An 18,395-nucleotide genomic window follows, 5' to 3' on the forward strand; every position below is an offset into this window, starting at 1 on the left:
TCCCACCAAACCCCCTCTCTAGTCTGTCCAGCTCCCTGTCTCTCCCCCAGCCCCCCCGTCCCCGTCCCCCTCAAACCTCAGATGTCTAGAACACTCCATAGTCCCGAAACTTCCCCCACCCTCCCTGCCCTGTTTAGCTCTGTGGGGGTACATTTTACAGACCCCAGCAGAGACACTGGGATTGTGACATCCTGCATAAGGAGTTGTCAATCACCTCTGAACCAAGAACCAAGGAAACCCATCTAGAAAGCACTCTTTTCGTCTGGAACCAAAGGTACGAATGCTAGAATATCTGTTGGTGTTGTTTTGTGACATACCAGAGTCATCTTCTTAGTCTGGAGTGGCAAGGCAAGGTGAAAATGTGATACTGCTGGGTATACTGGTCAGCGAAAGGACCGTGCATGCGAATAAGTTGGCAGTGTCATGGTCAAGATATGTTGAGAGAAAAGTTAAACCTGCCCTCTTGTGGGAAATCTGTTCATTTCCAACCCCCTGGTGCTCTGTAGATATGAAGGAATTAATTAGATAAAGGCTTTTCAATTTTGTCTGCAGACATGATAAGGCCAAATTATTGCTCAGCAATAGACAGTATGAAATTGAAAAGATACAGAATTCCCTTAAAGTGGGAAAAAAAAACTTGTGTTCATGTGCAGATCTCAGGTTAAGAATATAGTTTTATTGCTGCAAGCTTCATGAAGTTTAATGCAGTTTGGTTAATTAAGGTTCAGCACAAGCAGGCCTGTAGATTAAACTTCTGTCCATTGCTTGATGCTTGAGATACTTTATGATCCCTATTTTAGGTTTTATTTGATGTAAGATAAATTTAAAGATAGTATGTAGTCATTTGAAACCTAAAGCTTTAAAACCTAAAGAAAGAGGGAGCCACAGAGAGCTGTGTGCCACCACTAGATGATCACATTTCTCTCCCCTCTTTTTTTCCCCTCACGACAGGCCAAGTGAATAAATCATGTGACATGCAAGTAGTGGGGGAGCGGGGATCGTGGTGAGCTGACGGAGGATTTTTGTCAAGGGCAGTGGCATGATGACGTACCTCAAAGAACATGTCTAATGGAGCCTCTGCTCGTTTCAGATTTGGGTGATCCTCTTGTTGTGAGGGTTTCTGTCATCGGGGCATTAGGCCTGTGTGTGTGTGTGTCTAAGAGAGTGACAGGGTGTATTTTAAAACCACATCCCAGTCTGAAGTGTATAGTCTGTCTACTTTACACCATTATAGGTATGTTCAGAGATACCTACAGTGTCTATCTTGAGATTAACACAGTTTAAAGTAGGATTTAACTCTCAGGAGTCGTTATTATGTTTATAAGCTATTAAGTTGCTGAAATAATCGTACATCCTTGAGAAAGTCATCCTTGAAAATGTGGAGGCCTTTACTTTCACTTTTGCAACTGTGCACTTTTGAAATGGCTTTTTGTGGGCGATGCATCATAAAGAGTAGCTTTTCAAACTCTCTCTGGAGTCCTTCTGTCAAAGTCTTGGTTTTTAGCCCTGTTTCTTTTCAAATGTCAGTGTGAGCTGGTAGGGGGGGGGGGGTCCTTGTCCCTCACATCCCATTGAATGTGCTTTCTATCTGTCAGTAAGTGCACAGCATACATTTGCTTGTAACCAACTGTCCATGTCTAAGACTATGACAGTACACTGTGATTTCCATTTTATGGGAAAAGGTAAACAAAATCATCATCAAATCAAACATCTGTCCACCTTTTGGAATAAACATTATGTGATATGTGCACAATATTACAACTTATTTAATGCTTCATTGCTCTCCTAGTGCAAAGTAAAGGCCATAAAATGGCATCCCAGATCCCAGCGCTCCCACAATCCTATGCTCCAGGGAATGACAGCGTCTTTTCGGACCAATCTGGCTTCTACTCTCTTGACTCCAACGTTCCTGGGCTCTCTAAGGTGATTCTCAACAACCTCAACATGCAGGACTACGGACAATACAGGTAAAAACTAACTAACTTAGTACTAACTTAGTAAACTCAACTGTCTTGTCCAGCCGTTACTCAGCTAAAGTTCTTGTTACATGTATGATGTACATAACATCCAGACTTTGATTAGTTTGCATGGTTAAATACTCATATAGTTGCACTCCATATATCCCATGCTTTCACTACTTGCTCTGTTTGTTTCTTCTGTGTCTCAAATTCCACCATATTCTTGAACATATTTTGTGCTCGGCAAATAAAGTGTCTTATTCTTAAAAACAAAAGGGCCGCTGTCGAGGGAAAGACTAAAGGAATCTCATTCCGCAACTACAAGGAGATGTTCCAGAAGATGGAGGAGACCTTTAAATTCTGCACCGGCTGCAACAAACTCCCAGAGCATCTCACTGAGGGACAGAGCCTCAAGCGTTGCGTCAAGTGAGTGCAAAGCCAGCAAGTGAAGGGTGGTGCTTGAGAATGATTGGTGAGATCACTGATGCAGTTGTCCATGGCGTGTGATTTACAATATTCTAGCATTAACACTGATTAACATTAATCATTGTTGACAATCGCAGTATTTTTGGCAACAGAAACCTGGTGAGGGCATTGTTTTGACATTGTTGTGCAATAGTTGTCATGTATGAAACATTACCAGATGCCACTGTATCAGGAGTAGAATGATAGCTTACAAAGGTGTGGACAGCTCTACAAAGGTGGACAATGGCCAGATTCAAATATAGCAAAGTCCCCTGACTGTGATTCATCTCTCTGCAACTCTGGAGCCTATTAAGAGCAGCTTATAGCAGTTTATAATGTCACAACATCACGGAATGTATTTCGAGGAGTGGATTGACAATAGAGAGTGTGACACACTATGCTTCATATTTCATTGTTTTTTTGCCTCATTTGTCATCTGGCTCTCTGCTTCTCTACCCCCCTATCTCTCTCTCTCACACACTCTCTCTCTCTCTCTCTCTCACACACTCTCTCTCTCTCTCGCTATGATTCACACACACAGCTTTGTGCATTCACTAGAAATTCTCAGCTGCCACTGCCTCTCTCCAAAAAGTTACCAGTAGCAGCAGACATTTAGGTTGACAGACGACAGAATTAGTGACAAGTAAAACCCACTTCAACCTTTAATATCTCAGATTTACCACCAACAGTCCAACAGTGCCAGCATGTGACTTTTCCAGCACTTTCATGATTCTCATTCTGACTCACATTGCTCTGTTTATTACTCTTAAGGACGAGGTATCTGTGCAGAAGTTTCAAGGACACTTGTGCGTTCTCTGACTCACTGACTTGAGTTTTTCTTCTAGATGATCTTCAGGTCTTCTAAATGATGTTCAAGTCATAAATCATCAGTTTCTTCAGATTAAATCTTTCAATGTATCTTAGAACAAACAAAAAACTTGTGTAGTTTTCATTCCTTTCACTGATTCCTCTGTGTTTCTGTGACCCCCTCCACCCCCACCCCACCCCACCATCTTTGTCTCACAGGTGCTTGAACGTGTACTACTGCTCCAAGGATTGTCAGAAAAAGGACTGGCCTCTGCACAAAAAGGTCTGCAAGAAGCTGCGTCTAGTGGCCATTGACAGGCTTGTGGAGTGGCTGATGTTCACTGGTGAGAGATGAATAGCCGGTGCAGCTGAAATTAAAATGCCTTAATAGCTGTTTGAGGTCACAAAACAGAGAAAATCACAGTAATGAGATGGCATACTTTTAAAGCTGAGCTGCAGAAATGAAATGCCTGAGAGAGAGAAAGTGACAGAAAGCCACAGAGCAATACATTTTTGAATTTTTAATTAAAATTCCTCAGCCTTTGAATGTCCCTGATTGCTTTTCAAACACTAAACTTGCCAGACAGAATCAACTCTCATCTGTTTCCTCCGTTTGGTGGATCCATCATACATCTTCTACCCCCCACACAGGCAACCTTCCATTCCCCACTAAGAAGTGGTGTAAGTCAGCTGCTGAGGTGAAGAACTGGGAGGACTGGCTTTCCATGCAGGGGGACCTCACACCGTGTCTGAACACCATCTTGTCTGGTGGCAACATGGCAACTCTTTGGAAGAACGCCTGCAGACCGCGGCCAGATGACGAGGACCTGCGACAGTCTTTATGGCGGATTCAGAGCGAGTTCCTCTCTCGAGTTCTCACAGTTGGCATGGCCGTACAGCACTACAGCCTTGACCCGTATGCTAAACCCCTCACTATTCACCTAGCGGGCGCATCCCACAATGAATCCATGGGAGCCAGACTGACCGACTACGATGAGTTGAACAACATGTTCCCTGGACACCAAGGCATAGAGGTAGTCATGGTGGGACCGGAGGTGGTGGAAGGCCCCATCATGAGGCCTCCACTCAGGGCGTTTGGCCCCAGACAGAGGGTCTACATCAGCGCCTATAAGGGTCTTTACCACCAGTTCTGGGAGGAGCTGGTGGAGAAAGGGGAAGCAGCCAAGCCAGACCTGGTGGTTGGATTTCATCCTGGTATGTACAGTACTCACAACATCCTGCCAGACATGAGCAAACTAAATATAAGAGGTGATATCGAACACGCACTAACAGCTTGACATATGTGTGGTTGAAAGGAGTCTTTCACCTCAAAATGATATAAATCACCCAGTGAAGAGCCATATGATCAGCGCGTCTATAAATAGAAACTGCTTAGCTTAAGTGGTCAGCTGTCTTGGAGAAACGGTGACTTGTCTCTCTTTATGCTTGTTTGACAATTACCTCTTTCAGGGAACAGAGCGAGTGGGAGACGTGTAACTCACAGGATCTGGCCTATTCATTAGCTCTGGACTTTTATTGGGGATTTGGGTGATTAATGTGAGCAGCTGGGAAAGAGTTTGGCTTCTGATTGCTGGACTCAGCATAATGTCGGTAAGCTGCCCTTTTGAAAAGAGTGACTCTGTTCCCCTGTCGGATTCACTCTGGCACACATTGTAACCCCCGGTCGTGTGCAAAATCATTGATTTAAAAGAATCTCACCATCCCTAAACTATTATGAGGACAAATATCTGACCTTTTCGTCTGTTTTTTGATCATACGTTTTAATACTACACCATTTTGGAATACAAATCACAACTGCAACTTTTTTCCCACACTTCATGACAAATAAGATGTTACAGTTAAACTCTTTTCCTCTGTCCACCCTCACAGACAATCACCTCATTAAAGTCGCAATATAACTCTGCACTTTCTAAGCTCTGCACTGAGTCTGTTCTCTGACCCTTTAACCTGCAAAGCAGCAGCAAAGCCCTGACCCAACCACGCTCATAACCCCTGGCTCAGTTATCACTGCGGGCTCCGCCGGAGCTAAATATACAGGTATCAGTCATCCTGTGAGTAAACTACCATGAGTGGCTGGCTGCATTTCATAGCGCAAAGCTGGCAGAGCACTGCATTATGACACTGTTTAAGTGATAGGGAAGCAAGCAGCATGACGAAAGGTGTGTGTGTTTGTTGTGTGTGTGTGTGTGTTTGTGTGTATGTGTATGAAAGTCACAGTGAGAAAGAGAAGACTACTAGAAGGCAGTGAAAACAGATAAACAGAGGAAACAGAGAGACATTGACCTTAAGGAATAAGAGAGAGGGGGGGTGCTGTCAGCTGTCAGCTCTCACAAAGGAAATGGATGTGAGCTAAGTAATGTCATCCATACAAAGATAGACCACTGAGAACAGGCACGTCGTAAATACAAACAGAACATCCCTATGGCTTTGGATATCCATGAATAAATGAGAGTTGTATTAGAGAAATCCTCCCTAAAAGATTCAGACCAGGAAACAAAATAAATCTATTACCATTAACAGCAACTTTATCCGCCATATGGCCCAAACTCTTTCTGGCGCCAGGCAATTATTGCAGTCATTAACAGTCAGAAGTGTCTCTTTGTCACCTTATCTCCTGAAGGTCTAAACGCTTAAACGCTAACTCCCTGTTAAATGTTTTATCATGATGAGAAGCGTAACCTCGGGGATGTTCGTATCACAGTATGCATTATTCAAATCAATCTCTTTCTGCAGTTTGAGTCCCCTGGAAATTTGGGGCAGGCGGCAGATAACATGATACCATCTGTGTGCCAGTATCACAGGCCTCAACAATCCTCCGCCTCTGTGGCATGCTCAACACCCCCCCCCCCCCCCTCCCCTCCCGCAACACACACATAACCAGTGTACACACCAGTATGTACAGTGCAGAACAGCTGAAGCTTTAAGAAATTCATGTTGCAGCATTCATATTTTTCACATGCATAGTTTCCTTGCACAAGCACTTTTCCTTGATGCTTACTAAATATTAATCTACAGTTATATAATTTTCCTGGATAAACTAATAATGTGAGACTTTATTGATCAGTGCAGGGAAAATTTTCCTGCTCTCTTGGATTTGTCTCACTCAAGGACACATAAGCAGGGTGGATTTACAGTATTTGCTGCCATGGTGGCTTGAACCTCAGTCATCTGGTTGAAGGACAAGCTATTCACTTCACTAGAAAAAAAAAAAGCATACTACTGAATAAACCAGAGTCGAGGGAAAGTGACATCTGTCAGTTAATATGCTGAAGGATTATGTACCCAACCCAGCTTAAATATAGCCGGACTGCTGCACCGGATTGTCGGTGTGTATGTGCAAGAATGTCACTGTGAATTTTCAGCTGGTGTGTGAGTTTGAACAAGTCAGGTGAAGTTCTTAAATGAGGTTAGCTTGTTTGGAGCAAGATTAACTTTGTCATATTGACTGATAAGAAAGGCTGAAATTGACAACAACAAGAGGAAGACGTGGCAAACTGGAGACTAATCGAGTGTAATCCGTTCGATCTTCACCTCATTGGGGAAAGAGACGTGACTTTTTTCTCTGTCGGGCTGTATGAGACCTGTAGGATGAGAAACAGAGAGCTCAATAAGTGATTCTTAGTGTCTGTCATTCAGCCAACTCATTTAGGGAAATAGGAATGTTGCAAGGGTGGCTTATTCTAGATTAAAAGCCCTGATTTTCAGCTTCCTGTTATTTTGCTGGGTTAAACTTTTAATGAATAATACCTAAAGATGTTTTTTTGTTTTACTTTGACTATTGCTGATATAGTAATGAATATTTAAAGCCTCCCTCCACTCAAAAATGTGTTTTTCTTCTTGTTCCTTCAGTTGGATGTTTGAGCTTCACTGTGCTGAATGATGTATGTGCAGAGTTTGACACTTGAAGGCTGTTTTCACATTCATCTGCTGAGAGTGGAAAGTTTCTCTGCGCGCACCATAAATCTCAGTTTCAGAGCTATGAGCGTGATTTGTGACACAACTACTTTGCAGCCACTCGTTGTCTATAAAACAATATGATGTGAAAACATGAAACATCCAGCGCACATAAACTGAGAATGGACTTTTCAGCGATGTAGGTTTGACCTGTTAATTGAAGCTGATTGTTTTAATATGTCTTGAAACATGACTGGAGGGGGACTTTAATGTTATGGAGAAATATGTAAAATGACCGTTGTTTTTGTATTAAGAAAGGATCACAATGATTTATAACAGGGGTTTATAGCATCTTTTAGCTTATTGTTCTGGTTTCATGGCCTGCAGCTAGCTGTTGTGATTCGCTCACACCACTCTCATAGCATTGTTTTCAGCCGGCAGCTGTTCTCACTGGAAAAGCTCTAAATTCCCTGTATGCTACCTGTATGCACCAAACAGAAGTCAGACAAAGTCATCAACTAGCTGATAAAGATAGCCAAGCATTTAGCAGCTTAAGAGCCAAATTCCCTCAAGAGTTGGTGGAGAGCAAAACAGAGCTAAAGAGAGAGTGAATGTTGGATTTACATTCATCAGGTGGCCGGGATTATGATTCCAATTGAATGCTAATGTTGCTGTGTATGTGCTGGACATGACAATAGGAAACTTGTTTGCCGACATTGTCAACATAGCAACTTAAAAATGTGATAATAACGTGTCAGAGTTGTGTTTACAGCTAGTTTCTGCTGCCCCCAAGTGGCCAAAAACCTAGCTTTCAGGGGCTTTAATAATGAAATGGGTAACAGAAAACAAGTTGGCTGTACAACTTCCTGAATGGAGAATTGGTGGCCTGAGTGGTGTTTTCACAACACATCCAGGTTGACATTCTTGTTGTTTTGTATCTAAAACAAATATGTTCTCTCATGATGTCTATATGAGTGCATTTGATATTAATCTTTCTGCCTTACTGATATAATTACTCATATGTGTTTTACTGTGTTTTTAACCCAGGGTTCCACGCTAACCAGGGTCTGATAGAAGGTTGGCTGCCCACCCTTCTGTTGCTCAGAGACTATAACATCCCCTCCTTCTTCACCATGTTCAGGTTAGTCACATTACTGTAAAAACTGTACCCGTTTCACTGTTTATAGCTGAGATAATAAAATTCATACCCCTTTGAGCAATAGTGCATTTAAAATTCTTTGTTCCAGAGGGAGTCATTAAGTTGCATCTGCTATCTGAATATTCACTTGTCATGTTATACAGTTGAACAGTTTGCTTTCCACCTGCTTAGTCTCATGCTTCGCTGCTTTTTTCTTAAACTTGTAAAGGAGAAAATGTCATAACTGTTTAATACAGAACCTTCCCAACCAACTGCACCTCCTCCTCCTTCTCTTTCAGTACTGTTATTTAGTAGATCCTGCCCTCCTTTATGGCACAATCATGTTCACCCATACATCATGTTTTGGTCCCTACGCTTCACCTACCTGACCTCATCACCACAGTCCTCAGTCTCAAAGCACTTATCGTTGCCCACTCCTCCCCTCACTTCACACTCTTTCCCTCCTGTGGCAAAAGCCTGTTTCCTGTTTGTGTAAAGACCATGTTGAAGAAAAGATTTGTTTCCTCTGCTGCAGGCATTCTCTACAAACTGCCCCAGTAGACTGTAACTTGATGATATTGCAAAGTTATTGATGTTGTTCTCTCTCTCTTCTGTTGATGCTGTTCCCCTCTCATTTCTGTCAAACTGTCCCCTTGAGGATGGATGTTAAAATAAGTCTTCGAACAGGTGTTTAATCTCTCATCAGTCTCTCACGAGGATAATAAAATGAAACTTACTTCATTAATTGGTTCCTTCGCTCTCTCTCTCTCTTTCTCTGTCCCCAAAGTGAGATGGAGCTCAAGTACTCCCTGCAGATCCTCCTCGAGTTGGAGATGCACATCAGGGACAGTGGACCCAATCCATTCACCTCACAGAAGCCAGAACAGGTCCAGGCCTCCCCCAACAAAACGCCAGTCTACTGCAACTCTCACTACATCTGTTTCCAAGGATTGCTGCAACGAGAAGACTTTGAGGAGCCCGGTCCAGACAATTAGAAGGCCATTATGAGGATTATCAAAGCCTGTTTGGAGTGCCACAAGTCCTGCCCTTTAAAGATGCGGGTTTCAAAATAGGGTTAGGGGATTTCCGGAGATCCTTGAGGGGCTTTCTGCAACCTTTCAGAAATGGACAATTCTCAATCATGCTGCCACTGGACACTGAAGCTTACACAGGGAACACACATCTTTATTGCTTTTAAGAAGACACATTCACTGCTGCAATAGGCTGCTAAACACTGCTCTTTGAATCTTTTAATTATTAATTAACAAGACAGATTACAGAAATCACTCAGAGTTCCGCTTAAGGCTCATTTTGTTGGATGACGGCACCTAAGGGCACCAGCAGGGCTCAGAGGTTTGTCAGTGCCGTGAGGTGACACGGGTGTTGGATACAAAGGCTCATGGGTGTACACATGTAATGAGACCAAAATGAGTTCACTCATCATTTGATGGTCGCCTAATTTGTTCTGCAGCTAGACCTATTCCCAGATCACACAATAGCTGCATCAAATTGGATCACATGAATACTAATTTAACACATGATTTAAAATGAAATCTAAATAAATGATGGAGTGACACAATGAAGTCTTTTGTTTATTTTTTTCTTCAATATTCATATAGTCATTGCGTTCTTGTTGTCCTCCTTAATAGTGATAATAGTAATATGAAAGTGGTTATGTTTAAGTATTCTGAAATGTAATAAGCAGGCTATGAAACCTCTTGTATTTGTCTTTGGGACACTAAATTACAGTATTGTTTTCAGAGTTTTGTGTTACACAGGAGTGGGCTGAGCTTGAGGGTATTTGGACATTTTTCATGTGTTTGTTAAGCTCGAGAGCCCAGACAACACAAGATTAAACCGAGGACATGACATGTTTTTATGTGCTGAGTGGAAACTCTCCAAAAGCAATCATGCCTCTTCCCTATCTCTTAACAATAGAAAGGCCAAGCAGCATTTAAAGTTTTATTCAGGGTGGATTAACAATAACAGTAACACTTTACAATACAATGCAACACCAAAAACCAGCATGAGCCACAGGCTTAAAAACGACCATGAAATAAGTCACCTAACTGACACAGTCTCAACAAAGCTGAGCATTATAAGCATTATAACCACTTATTGCAGGCCTATTAGACACGATTGCTTTATATTGCAAGGCCAAAATCATAGGATTTTGCCTCTGTAGCAACTTTAAAAATACCACCTTGTTACTACAAAACTATCCCTACTAGATGCACTTTCTGCAAATATTTCAAATAAACATTGGTGTGTCCTCTAAACTCCTCTAAATTCTGTATGTATTCCAGCTTTCAGTCAAAAAGAGGAATGGCTTCATTTTCCTTAAATTTACCAGAAGTGAAGTAATACAGTACACAAGGGAATATGCTCAAATGAATTGGGATTCACTCTCATCACAATTATCTCACCATGTGCAGTGATGACACTTCAAAATCAACGATAAATGGAAAAACAAAAATATTCCCATATGAGCAAGACCAAATGCAAGACCTAATGGAAATTAGGGGTCCGTGTGTGAATCTGCTCTGGAAACTGCTATCTGTCGCCATGAAGAAAGTGAGTTTCTTGTTGGATTAATTCATGTGTAATTATAATTATTAATCAATCATGACACTGATGCCTATATGTTTAAACATAGTCCACCACTACTTATTGTCTGCATGTGTTTGACTTCATGAATCCGGCGTTATCTGTGCGACACTGACCTCTACTGGAGAAAAGATGCAAAAGCACAACGAAAATATAGGTGGCGGAATAATGGAATACCTGATGTCTCGGTGGGTCATCATTAAAAGTAATTAAAGTCTTAATTAAAATTAATTCCTCTAGAATCGTATCCTACAACTGTGAGTGGATTTATGGAATTATCTTTCTGTAAAAAAAAAAAAAACATGTGTCTGTACAGATGTGAATGTTTTTTTGTTTTTTTTAACATGGCTCATATATTTGCAGCTCCTGTGAGGTCAGGAATGGTCCAGACTTGTCAGAGCTTTCTAGAAGGGAAAGCACAGGTGTTATATCTGGCAGCGGCAGCCCGCAGCAGGCCGCTCATATCTCAAACCAGAACAGCAGCAGCAGCAGGAGAAGAAACACTAAGCAGCGTGTAAACCTCAACATGACGGAAACAGAGAAGTAAGTGGAATAAGTTTGGTACTTTAATATGAGGTATATTCCTAATTTTCCATGGCTACTTTAAGAACACACACACACAAAGAAAGGTGTCTGAAGCCACGCGCAGCAGGAAGCGCCTCGTGCTCGTCAACAGTGACTGCTTGACATTTGAATGGCATTTTGAGATAGTAGCATGCCACCACAGCCTGGCTGTTTCATGCTTTTTTGCTCCCTGCTATTCACTCTCTGTCCGAGCTGTCACCATTAAGCTCCAGGCCCCATTTTCTGCAACATTATTATATGTAAAGTCACTATGTTATCTGCCTGTGCTGTCCCTACACTCCCCTCCTCCGACAGCAAATGTCCCAGTCTAAGAATAGAAAAGTGCAAGTCTCATTGGTGGCTGGTGGGAATACATGTGGTTATAAACTCACTAGACAATTTAATATTTAGCATATTTGTTAATTTTTAACAAGGGTGATATTTGTGACTTTAATAATTAATAATCAGTTACTGGTCATTTACTCTAGTCCATTATATCTCTATTCTGCTTTCATTTCTCTCTCCAGAACTGGCCCGGACACCAAGGGTAAACCCATGGCCTTCCGGTCTCAAAAGGAGATGTTTGAGAAGATGGAGGAGTCTTTTAAGATCTGTGCACGTTGTGAGAAGCGGCCCAATCAACTTTCAAACCCACAAAGCCTGAAGCGTTGTTCCAGGTAAACAAAAACAAAGATCTGACCTATGCAACCTTCATCAGAGTTTACAATCACATATTTCTCACTTTTGTCCACTCTTTGCGCAGATGTCTAAATGTTTATTACTGCTGTAAAGAGTGTCAGAAGGACGACTGGCCCAAACATAAGAAGTTCTGCTCAGTTCTGCGTCAAGCTGCCATTGACAGAGTTGTAGAATGGCTTGTGTACAAAGGTAAAGTGTTATGAGTAGATAAGACATGTGCAAGAAAGAAATCATGGATTGGGTGTAGTTCTACTAAACTAATTTTAGTATTTTTTCTCCTTTGTCCCATCGTCAGGAGTTCTTCCGTTCCCTACAGACAAATGGTCAAAGCCCCAGTCAGAGGTTAAGGGCTGGGATGACTGGCTCGCCATGCAGGGAGATCTCACAGCTCGCCTTGATCCCATTTTGACCGGAGCAACCATGAAAGACTTGTGGACCAACGCCGGCAGGCCTCGACCCGTAGATGAGGACCTGAAGCAGTCACTGTGGAGGGTTTGCAGTGAGTTTTTCTCAAGGCCGCTGACCATAGCCTGGGGGATGAGGCTGTTTGGCCTTAAACCTTATTCCAAACCTCTCACTATTCACCTGGTGGGAGCAGGACACAGTGAGACACTGGCAGCCAGACTGACTGACTATGATGAGCTGAACAAGATGTTTCCTGGACACCAAGGCATAGAGGTAGTCATGGTGGGACCAGAGGTGATGGACGGCCCCATCATGAGGCCTCCACTCAGGGCGTTTGGCCCCAGGCAGAGGGTCTTCATCAGTGCCTATAAGGGTCTCTACCACCAGTTCTGGGAAGAGCTGGTGGAGAAAGAGGAAGCAGCCAAGCCGGACCTGGTGGTCGGATTTAATCCTGGTGAGGACATCTTCCCTGTAGAATGTAATATCATATCATATATAATATCATTCTCCTATACATACTTATTTTCTTTTTTGTGTCAAGGGTTTGATGCCAGTCAGGGTCTGGACCAGGGTTGGCTTCCAACACTTCTGCTTCTTAGGGATTATGAGATTCCTTCTCTTTTCACTGCTCTCAGGTGAGTGTTACAGACTAGTAGTCACAAACTTAGCATATGTGTTGTAACAGAATTATAATAGCTAAATACAAAATGTTAATTTATTGTTGTCATTTATTTGTCATTTTGTCATTTATTGCAGCTGACAAATAGGAAATAAATTGCAGATTACAGATTTCAATACAGTTATCAGATTACCAATTCTTAGAAAAAAATGCATTGGATTACAAGTTTACAGAGAGCATAATATGGCTTGAAATTGTCACTGTAGGTAATTGCACTACTAATTAACTAAATCATATAAAGTATCTTGCAATGTATTTAATAATTACATATCCCTGCAGCTCTCCATCTGATTTCACAGTGAATATTATACAACTTGGCACATTGCTAGGATGTGTGTTATCTGCATTACTGTACAATGTCTTACACAAGTGTTTGAAAGTATGCAAATATACAGTTACAGTTAAGCAAGCTCACTGTTTGTTCTCTCGCTGCTCTCTTATCATCCATGGGAACTCATCCATGACATGTGCGACATGTAATGGCTGCTGGTGCTTCTTTTGCTCCTTCCACAGTGAGACAGAGATGACCTACTCCCTACAGATCCTGTTGGAGCTGGAGATGGATATGAAGGGAAGTGGAGCCAACCCTTTTGCATCATTGAAACCAGAAGCCGCGGGTTCGGATCCTAACAAGCCTCCCGTCTATTGCAACTCCCACTACTTCTCTTTTCAGGGTCTACTGGAGACTGTGGAGTTCGAGGAACCAGATGAGGCCTGAAGGAGCTAAGTGCTGCGGTGCGAAAACACACCTGACCGAAACTCAGATTTTTCTATGAAGCATTGATTTTTTTTTAAGTCTCTATAAGCTATTTCATACATTCTAATCATGTATTACAGCTAAGTAGTGTTGTAAAGGTTAGCACCATTTTACTTTGATAGCATCTATGAGTGTTTGCTATGACATTTGCATTCACTATCTCACTTCCATGGCAGTCAACTGACAGAATTGTGTGATTTGAATTTCATGTATCTGAGCTATTGTTGTATTGGCAGAGATACAACAAAACTTTGTATTCACAGTCAAATGTCTACTGGTGTTGTAAGTCTACAATACGAATTAGCCAAATATTTAATGTGAGAGAGACTGCATTGTCCACTCTGATCATACCACTGACTCAAACCCACTTTCATACATCATACACTTCTAATCATTTGTGACTAGAAGAAATGATACCCCAAAGTAAAATGGTACATTTTCATCATGAGGCTTGAGAATTAGGTATGAAATTTATTTGCAATTAACAATATGACATCACCAAAACAAGCTTTTTTTCAGCATATTGTCACCTGCTGATATGAACATTTGCATACTGCAATGCAGGATTTAATGCTATTTTTTAATGCGATTAAAAAAGTTTCATGTGTAATAAGTGTCAATCATTCATTACCTTACATACCTACACATACACAGCTATTGTCTGTTAAATATTCTCTTTATTGAATGGTCAACTTGCAAGTGAGGAACTGAAATCAACAATAGTAAATCAGTGTTTCCATCAATCTTTGAGCATGTCATGTCTATATTTTTAGCGAGCTTTAAAAGCCAAAACCAGATCTACAATGTAAAGGATAAGATTGATTATGGCTCCAACAGTAACAGCATTCAGGTCTGCAAAGGCACAACTGTGGCAGAAGTTGGTAGCATTGTATTCATAGCGGTAATAATAGCGTTTATAACCAAAGACACACCAAAGAATGATAGCGAGCAGGTACAACAGCACTGCCACGATGTCGAACACAAGCTCCAACTTATTCAGCCCGCATGGGACTAGACGCTGTAGTAGTTTGAGCAGATTGAGAATAATGATGATCACAGTGACGATCAGGCAAATGGCAAACACAACGATGCTGCATATCATCCCAGGCGGGTGTTTGTACCATTCCAGTCTTACAAAGAAGTCATGGCCTGCAGTGATAATAATACAAGCTATAAAGGCTTCTGCTGTACGGAGAACTCCTTTCAGGCTGGAGAAGTAGCCACTTGGACACTTCATTTTTTGCATTATCGCATCAACCAGGAAGACCCCAGTGGCAACCAGGGAGAAGATGAAACACATGATGCTCGGAATGCAGGAGAGGCAGACGAAAATAGCTGCAAAGGCGACTGTGGCGGAGATGATCATCACAGTACACAGCAGGGTCAGCCCGCAGCTCAGGTCAGCCCAGTTGGGTAGGAAGGCAGCCAGGAGGACATTCCACTTTTTGGCCTCCACCACAATCAGGACCAGGGGCACAATGATGCAGAAAACCCAGACAAACTCACACCAGATGCCCAATGGAATCATTACATGGCCCCTGAAGATGACGGCGACGAGAGATAAAGTGCTGAAGATTATTTCCAGGAGGTGCAAAATGCCCTGCAAGGATTTGAATGGGCCACACATGATGCTCAAATTAGGAAGCCCAGATCTTGAAAATAGGAAGAAGATGTCTCTATATTTATGCGAATACTCCAATCGCAAGATTAACTACACTTTATGCTACTTGATCAGTAATTGTCCTCGTCGCTACTGCTGCTCTGTTCTCAAGTTGAGATAGAGCTGAGTCTTATACAAAGGGCAGACATTATTTACATACCCAATCCTATTCAAATTTTTTGATTCATGAACTGCTCTTCAGACTCTGTCAGTGTGTTTTCCATGAAAAGGAAACTATTGTGCACATTGTCTGTTTGACAGTATGTTACCCCCAATAGACACTGTTTATTTCTGCTTATCTAGAGTTTTTCCCTGCAATTCATGTCTATATTTATTGTAGTTTATTCAGTAATTTATTCAGTCAAAAATTTCAGAATCCAGCATCAGCTAATTATATCTATTCCCCCTATGTGTTGAAAATCAGTATAAAAAAGATGAATATCTTAAATCTTTCTGTTCTTATCTTTCATCTTCATTATCTTTGTCTTCCATGGACCACATACCTGAGATAAAGGGAAAACAGAATTGATTTTTTGTAACCATAACCAGATCTAAATCTCAAAATTTGAGATTTCTTGGAAATAACAAACTAAAAATAGAATTTTTAAACATTATTTATGAAGCTCTCCAAACAGACATATACACCCTATCTCTCTGTCTCTTTCACATACACATGTACATATTTTACCTGTAATTTTAGGCTTTTTCATCCGGTATTGAAAGAATGAGGTCATGCATACATCTTTATTTGAGAGTCACTTTAGTCCGATTGTGCACTGATGGCTTTTAGCATTCTGGCTTATATCAATGTTTGGATGATGGGGACAGATTTCAGGAAACGTGTGTTCATCCATGTGCAGTCTCATTTTCATGGGTCATATTTCAGATTTACAATAAAATCACACCAACAGATTAGACAGTATAAAAATGTAAAATTACAAATAGAAATTAATTTTAAGGTTAAATTATACATCATACATTGAATTTTCATTCAGTAAAAATATACAATACAGCACATGGGACATGGGTTGTATTACATGTGATCCTGTGTTAATCTTTTACTTGTCAGTCTGTTTATTTACCCAAATTACATGTGATGCCTGATAAAATGTACCTTGCAGGTCTGGTTTTTTGAGTATGATCAGAAGTGGATGTTTAAAGATCTAATCTGTGATTGGTGTAGAGCTACGGTGCTGTTTCTTTTCAAATATAGGCTGTGGACACTCTGTAAAACAGCATCTGTTTGGTCCCAAATGTTGACAATGTGACTTCTGTGCACAGATCTGGGTTTTAAAAGCATTATTTACACTTTTTTTTTTAGCTAGAAACTAAAATCTAGAATTCTCTACTCTTGACTTTTAATCCTGTGTGATGAGATGTGCAGCATTTACTTGTTTTTCCTTTAATGTGTGCATCAAATTTACATTAAATGTAGTACGTAGTTGTTGAAAGGCACACTTAAAGATCAAATCAGCAGTAAGCTTATGTGTGTTTAAAGATACCAAGGAGGGTAAAAATGAGGTCCAGTGTGAAAAGAATGAGGTTCACATAGGTCATGAACGCAACCATAAACTGAATGGCCCAGATACAGAAGCTGGGTGGACAGTCACTGGGACGAGGATTGTTTTTGAACATAAAAATGGGCCACATGATAGCAGCAAATACATACAGCAAAACTGAGATCACCAGAAATATAAACACAAACCTGTCCAAGTTAAAGGGCAAACACTTCTTCAGTTTTTTCAGGATGTTGGTGGCTATGATTACAGGCAGGATGGGGAAAGGAATAGCATATGCTATAACACACAAGATCAGAGCCGGCTTGTCTCTGTAACCAGTCAGTGATATAAAAATCATGCAGCTCACAAATGCCTCCAAAACTTTCCAGAATCCAGGCAGAGCAGCCAGGTAGCTCCCTTTCTTCTTGTCCACAAATTTATCCTTCACCACCTCAAGCAGGTAGACTAAGCCACACAAGAAAGCACATATAGTCACTATCCAGCCGTACAGGCATTTCAGGCATGCATAGAAGTTGGCATAGGTGATAGCCACAGAGACAGTCATGAGCGCAGAGGACATGGCCATCCCTGTGGCGAAGTCAGACCAGTCCAGGCAAAACATATTGAGTATTATATCCAGCTTGAACATCTCAATGAGGGTGATGATGAGGGTCATGATGGGGCAGAAGGCCCAGGTGAACATGGCGTAGTTCCAGTAGGTATGGCTGCTCCCTCCTCTGAAGGCACCCAGGAGAAAGGTGACCAGACACAGAATGATCTGAGCCATGTGGAGCCCACCTCGGCCGGACATCAGAGTAGAAGGAGAAAACACAGCTTTGGACATTGTGTCCTTAATACTATCCATTATTCCCATCTCTCTTTGAATGAGCAGAAGTGCTGTTGAAACACCTTCACTGTGTACGTCCTCACAGGCAGCTGCTAGAGACTGAAATGAGATGTGTTTTCAGTTGTTTTACTGCCTCCAACTGCCTTTCCCACAGACCTCTGGTTAGATAATATTCATAAAACAGAAGATGAGTAGTGATAAATGTCAACTGCAGCACATATGAAATGAATGAAATCCTTTGTCTCTGAGAGCATGACTATGTAAAGGGATATTATTATGTTATAGTAATTTAATATTTTTTGTTGTCTTTGTGTCCTTTTTCAATAAAACTTTAATAAAATATATAATTTCTAGGTGTAGGATGTTTTTTTCTACATGAAACCACAATGAGCAGT

The 18,395-nt window shown here is 41.3% G+C and overlaps 4 protein-coding genes across 4 annotated transcripts; 2 read left to right on the top strand and 2 right to left on the bottom strand.

The window, feature by feature from the left end:
• The first annotated feature begins 67 nt into the window (after positions 1 to 67).
• On the top strand, positions 68 to 9,862 carry LOC122971294 (putative protein MSS51 homolog, mitochondrial). Its single transcript, XM_044337875.1, has 7 exons — positions 68 to 274; positions 1,790 to 1,967; positions 2,235 to 2,384; positions 3,450 to 3,574; positions 3,882 to 4,445; positions 8,193 to 8,286; positions 9,071 to 9,862. Exons 2-7 carry the CDS (start codon positions 1,810 to 1,812, stop codon positions 9,276 to 9,278), a joined length of 1,299 nt encoding a protein of 432 aa, XP_044193810.1. The 5' UTR covers positions 68 to 274; positions 1,790 to 1,809; the 3' UTR covers positions 9,279 to 9,862.
• A 93-nt stretch (positions 9,863 to 9,955) lies between these two features.
• On the top strand, positions 9,956 to 13,968 carry LOC122971293 (putative protein MSS51 homolog, mitochondrial). Its single transcript, XM_044337874.1, has 7 exons — positions 9,956 to 11,078; positions 11,254 to 11,433; positions 11,982 to 12,131; positions 12,218 to 12,342; positions 12,449 to 13,012; positions 13,100 to 13,193; positions 13,751 to 13,968. The coding sequence occupies exons 1-7, from the start codon at positions 11,023 to 11,025 to the stop codon at positions 13,953 to 13,955; spliced, it is 1,374 nt and encodes a 457-aa protein (XP_044193809.1). The 5' UTR covers positions 9,956 to 11,022; the 3' UTR covers positions 13,956 to 13,968.
• A 432-nt stretch (positions 13,969 to 14,400) lies between these two features.
• LOC122971295 (myeloid-associated differentiation marker-like protein 2) lies at positions 14,401 to 16,046 on the bottom strand. Its single transcript, XM_044337876.1, has one exon. The coding sequence runs from the start codon at positions 15,619 to 15,621 to the stop codon at positions 14,764 to 14,766; it is 858 nt and encodes a 285-aa protein (XP_044193811.1). The 5' UTR covers positions 15,622 to 16,046; the 3' UTR covers positions 14,401 to 14,763.
• Positions 16,047 to 16,088: 42 nt separating this feature from the next.
• LOC122971436 (myeloid-associated differentiation marker-like protein 2) lies at positions 16,089 to 18,297 on the bottom strand. The gene has a single exon (XM_044338081.1). It carries the CDS (start codon positions 18,025 to 18,027, stop codon positions 17,137 to 17,139), a length of 891 nt encoding a protein of 296 aa, XP_044194016.1. The 5' UTR covers positions 18,028 to 18,297; the 3' UTR covers positions 16,089 to 17,136.
• Between the last annotated feature and the right edge of the window lie 98 nt (positions 18,298 to 18,395).

Source organism: Thunnus albacares, chromosome 20, assembly GCF_914725855.1.
Source record: "Thunnus albacares chromosome 20, fThuAlb1.1, whole genome shotgun sequence".
Lineage (NCBI taxonomy): Eukaryota > Metazoa > Chordata > Actinopteri > Scombriformes > Scombridae > Thunnus > Thunnus albacares.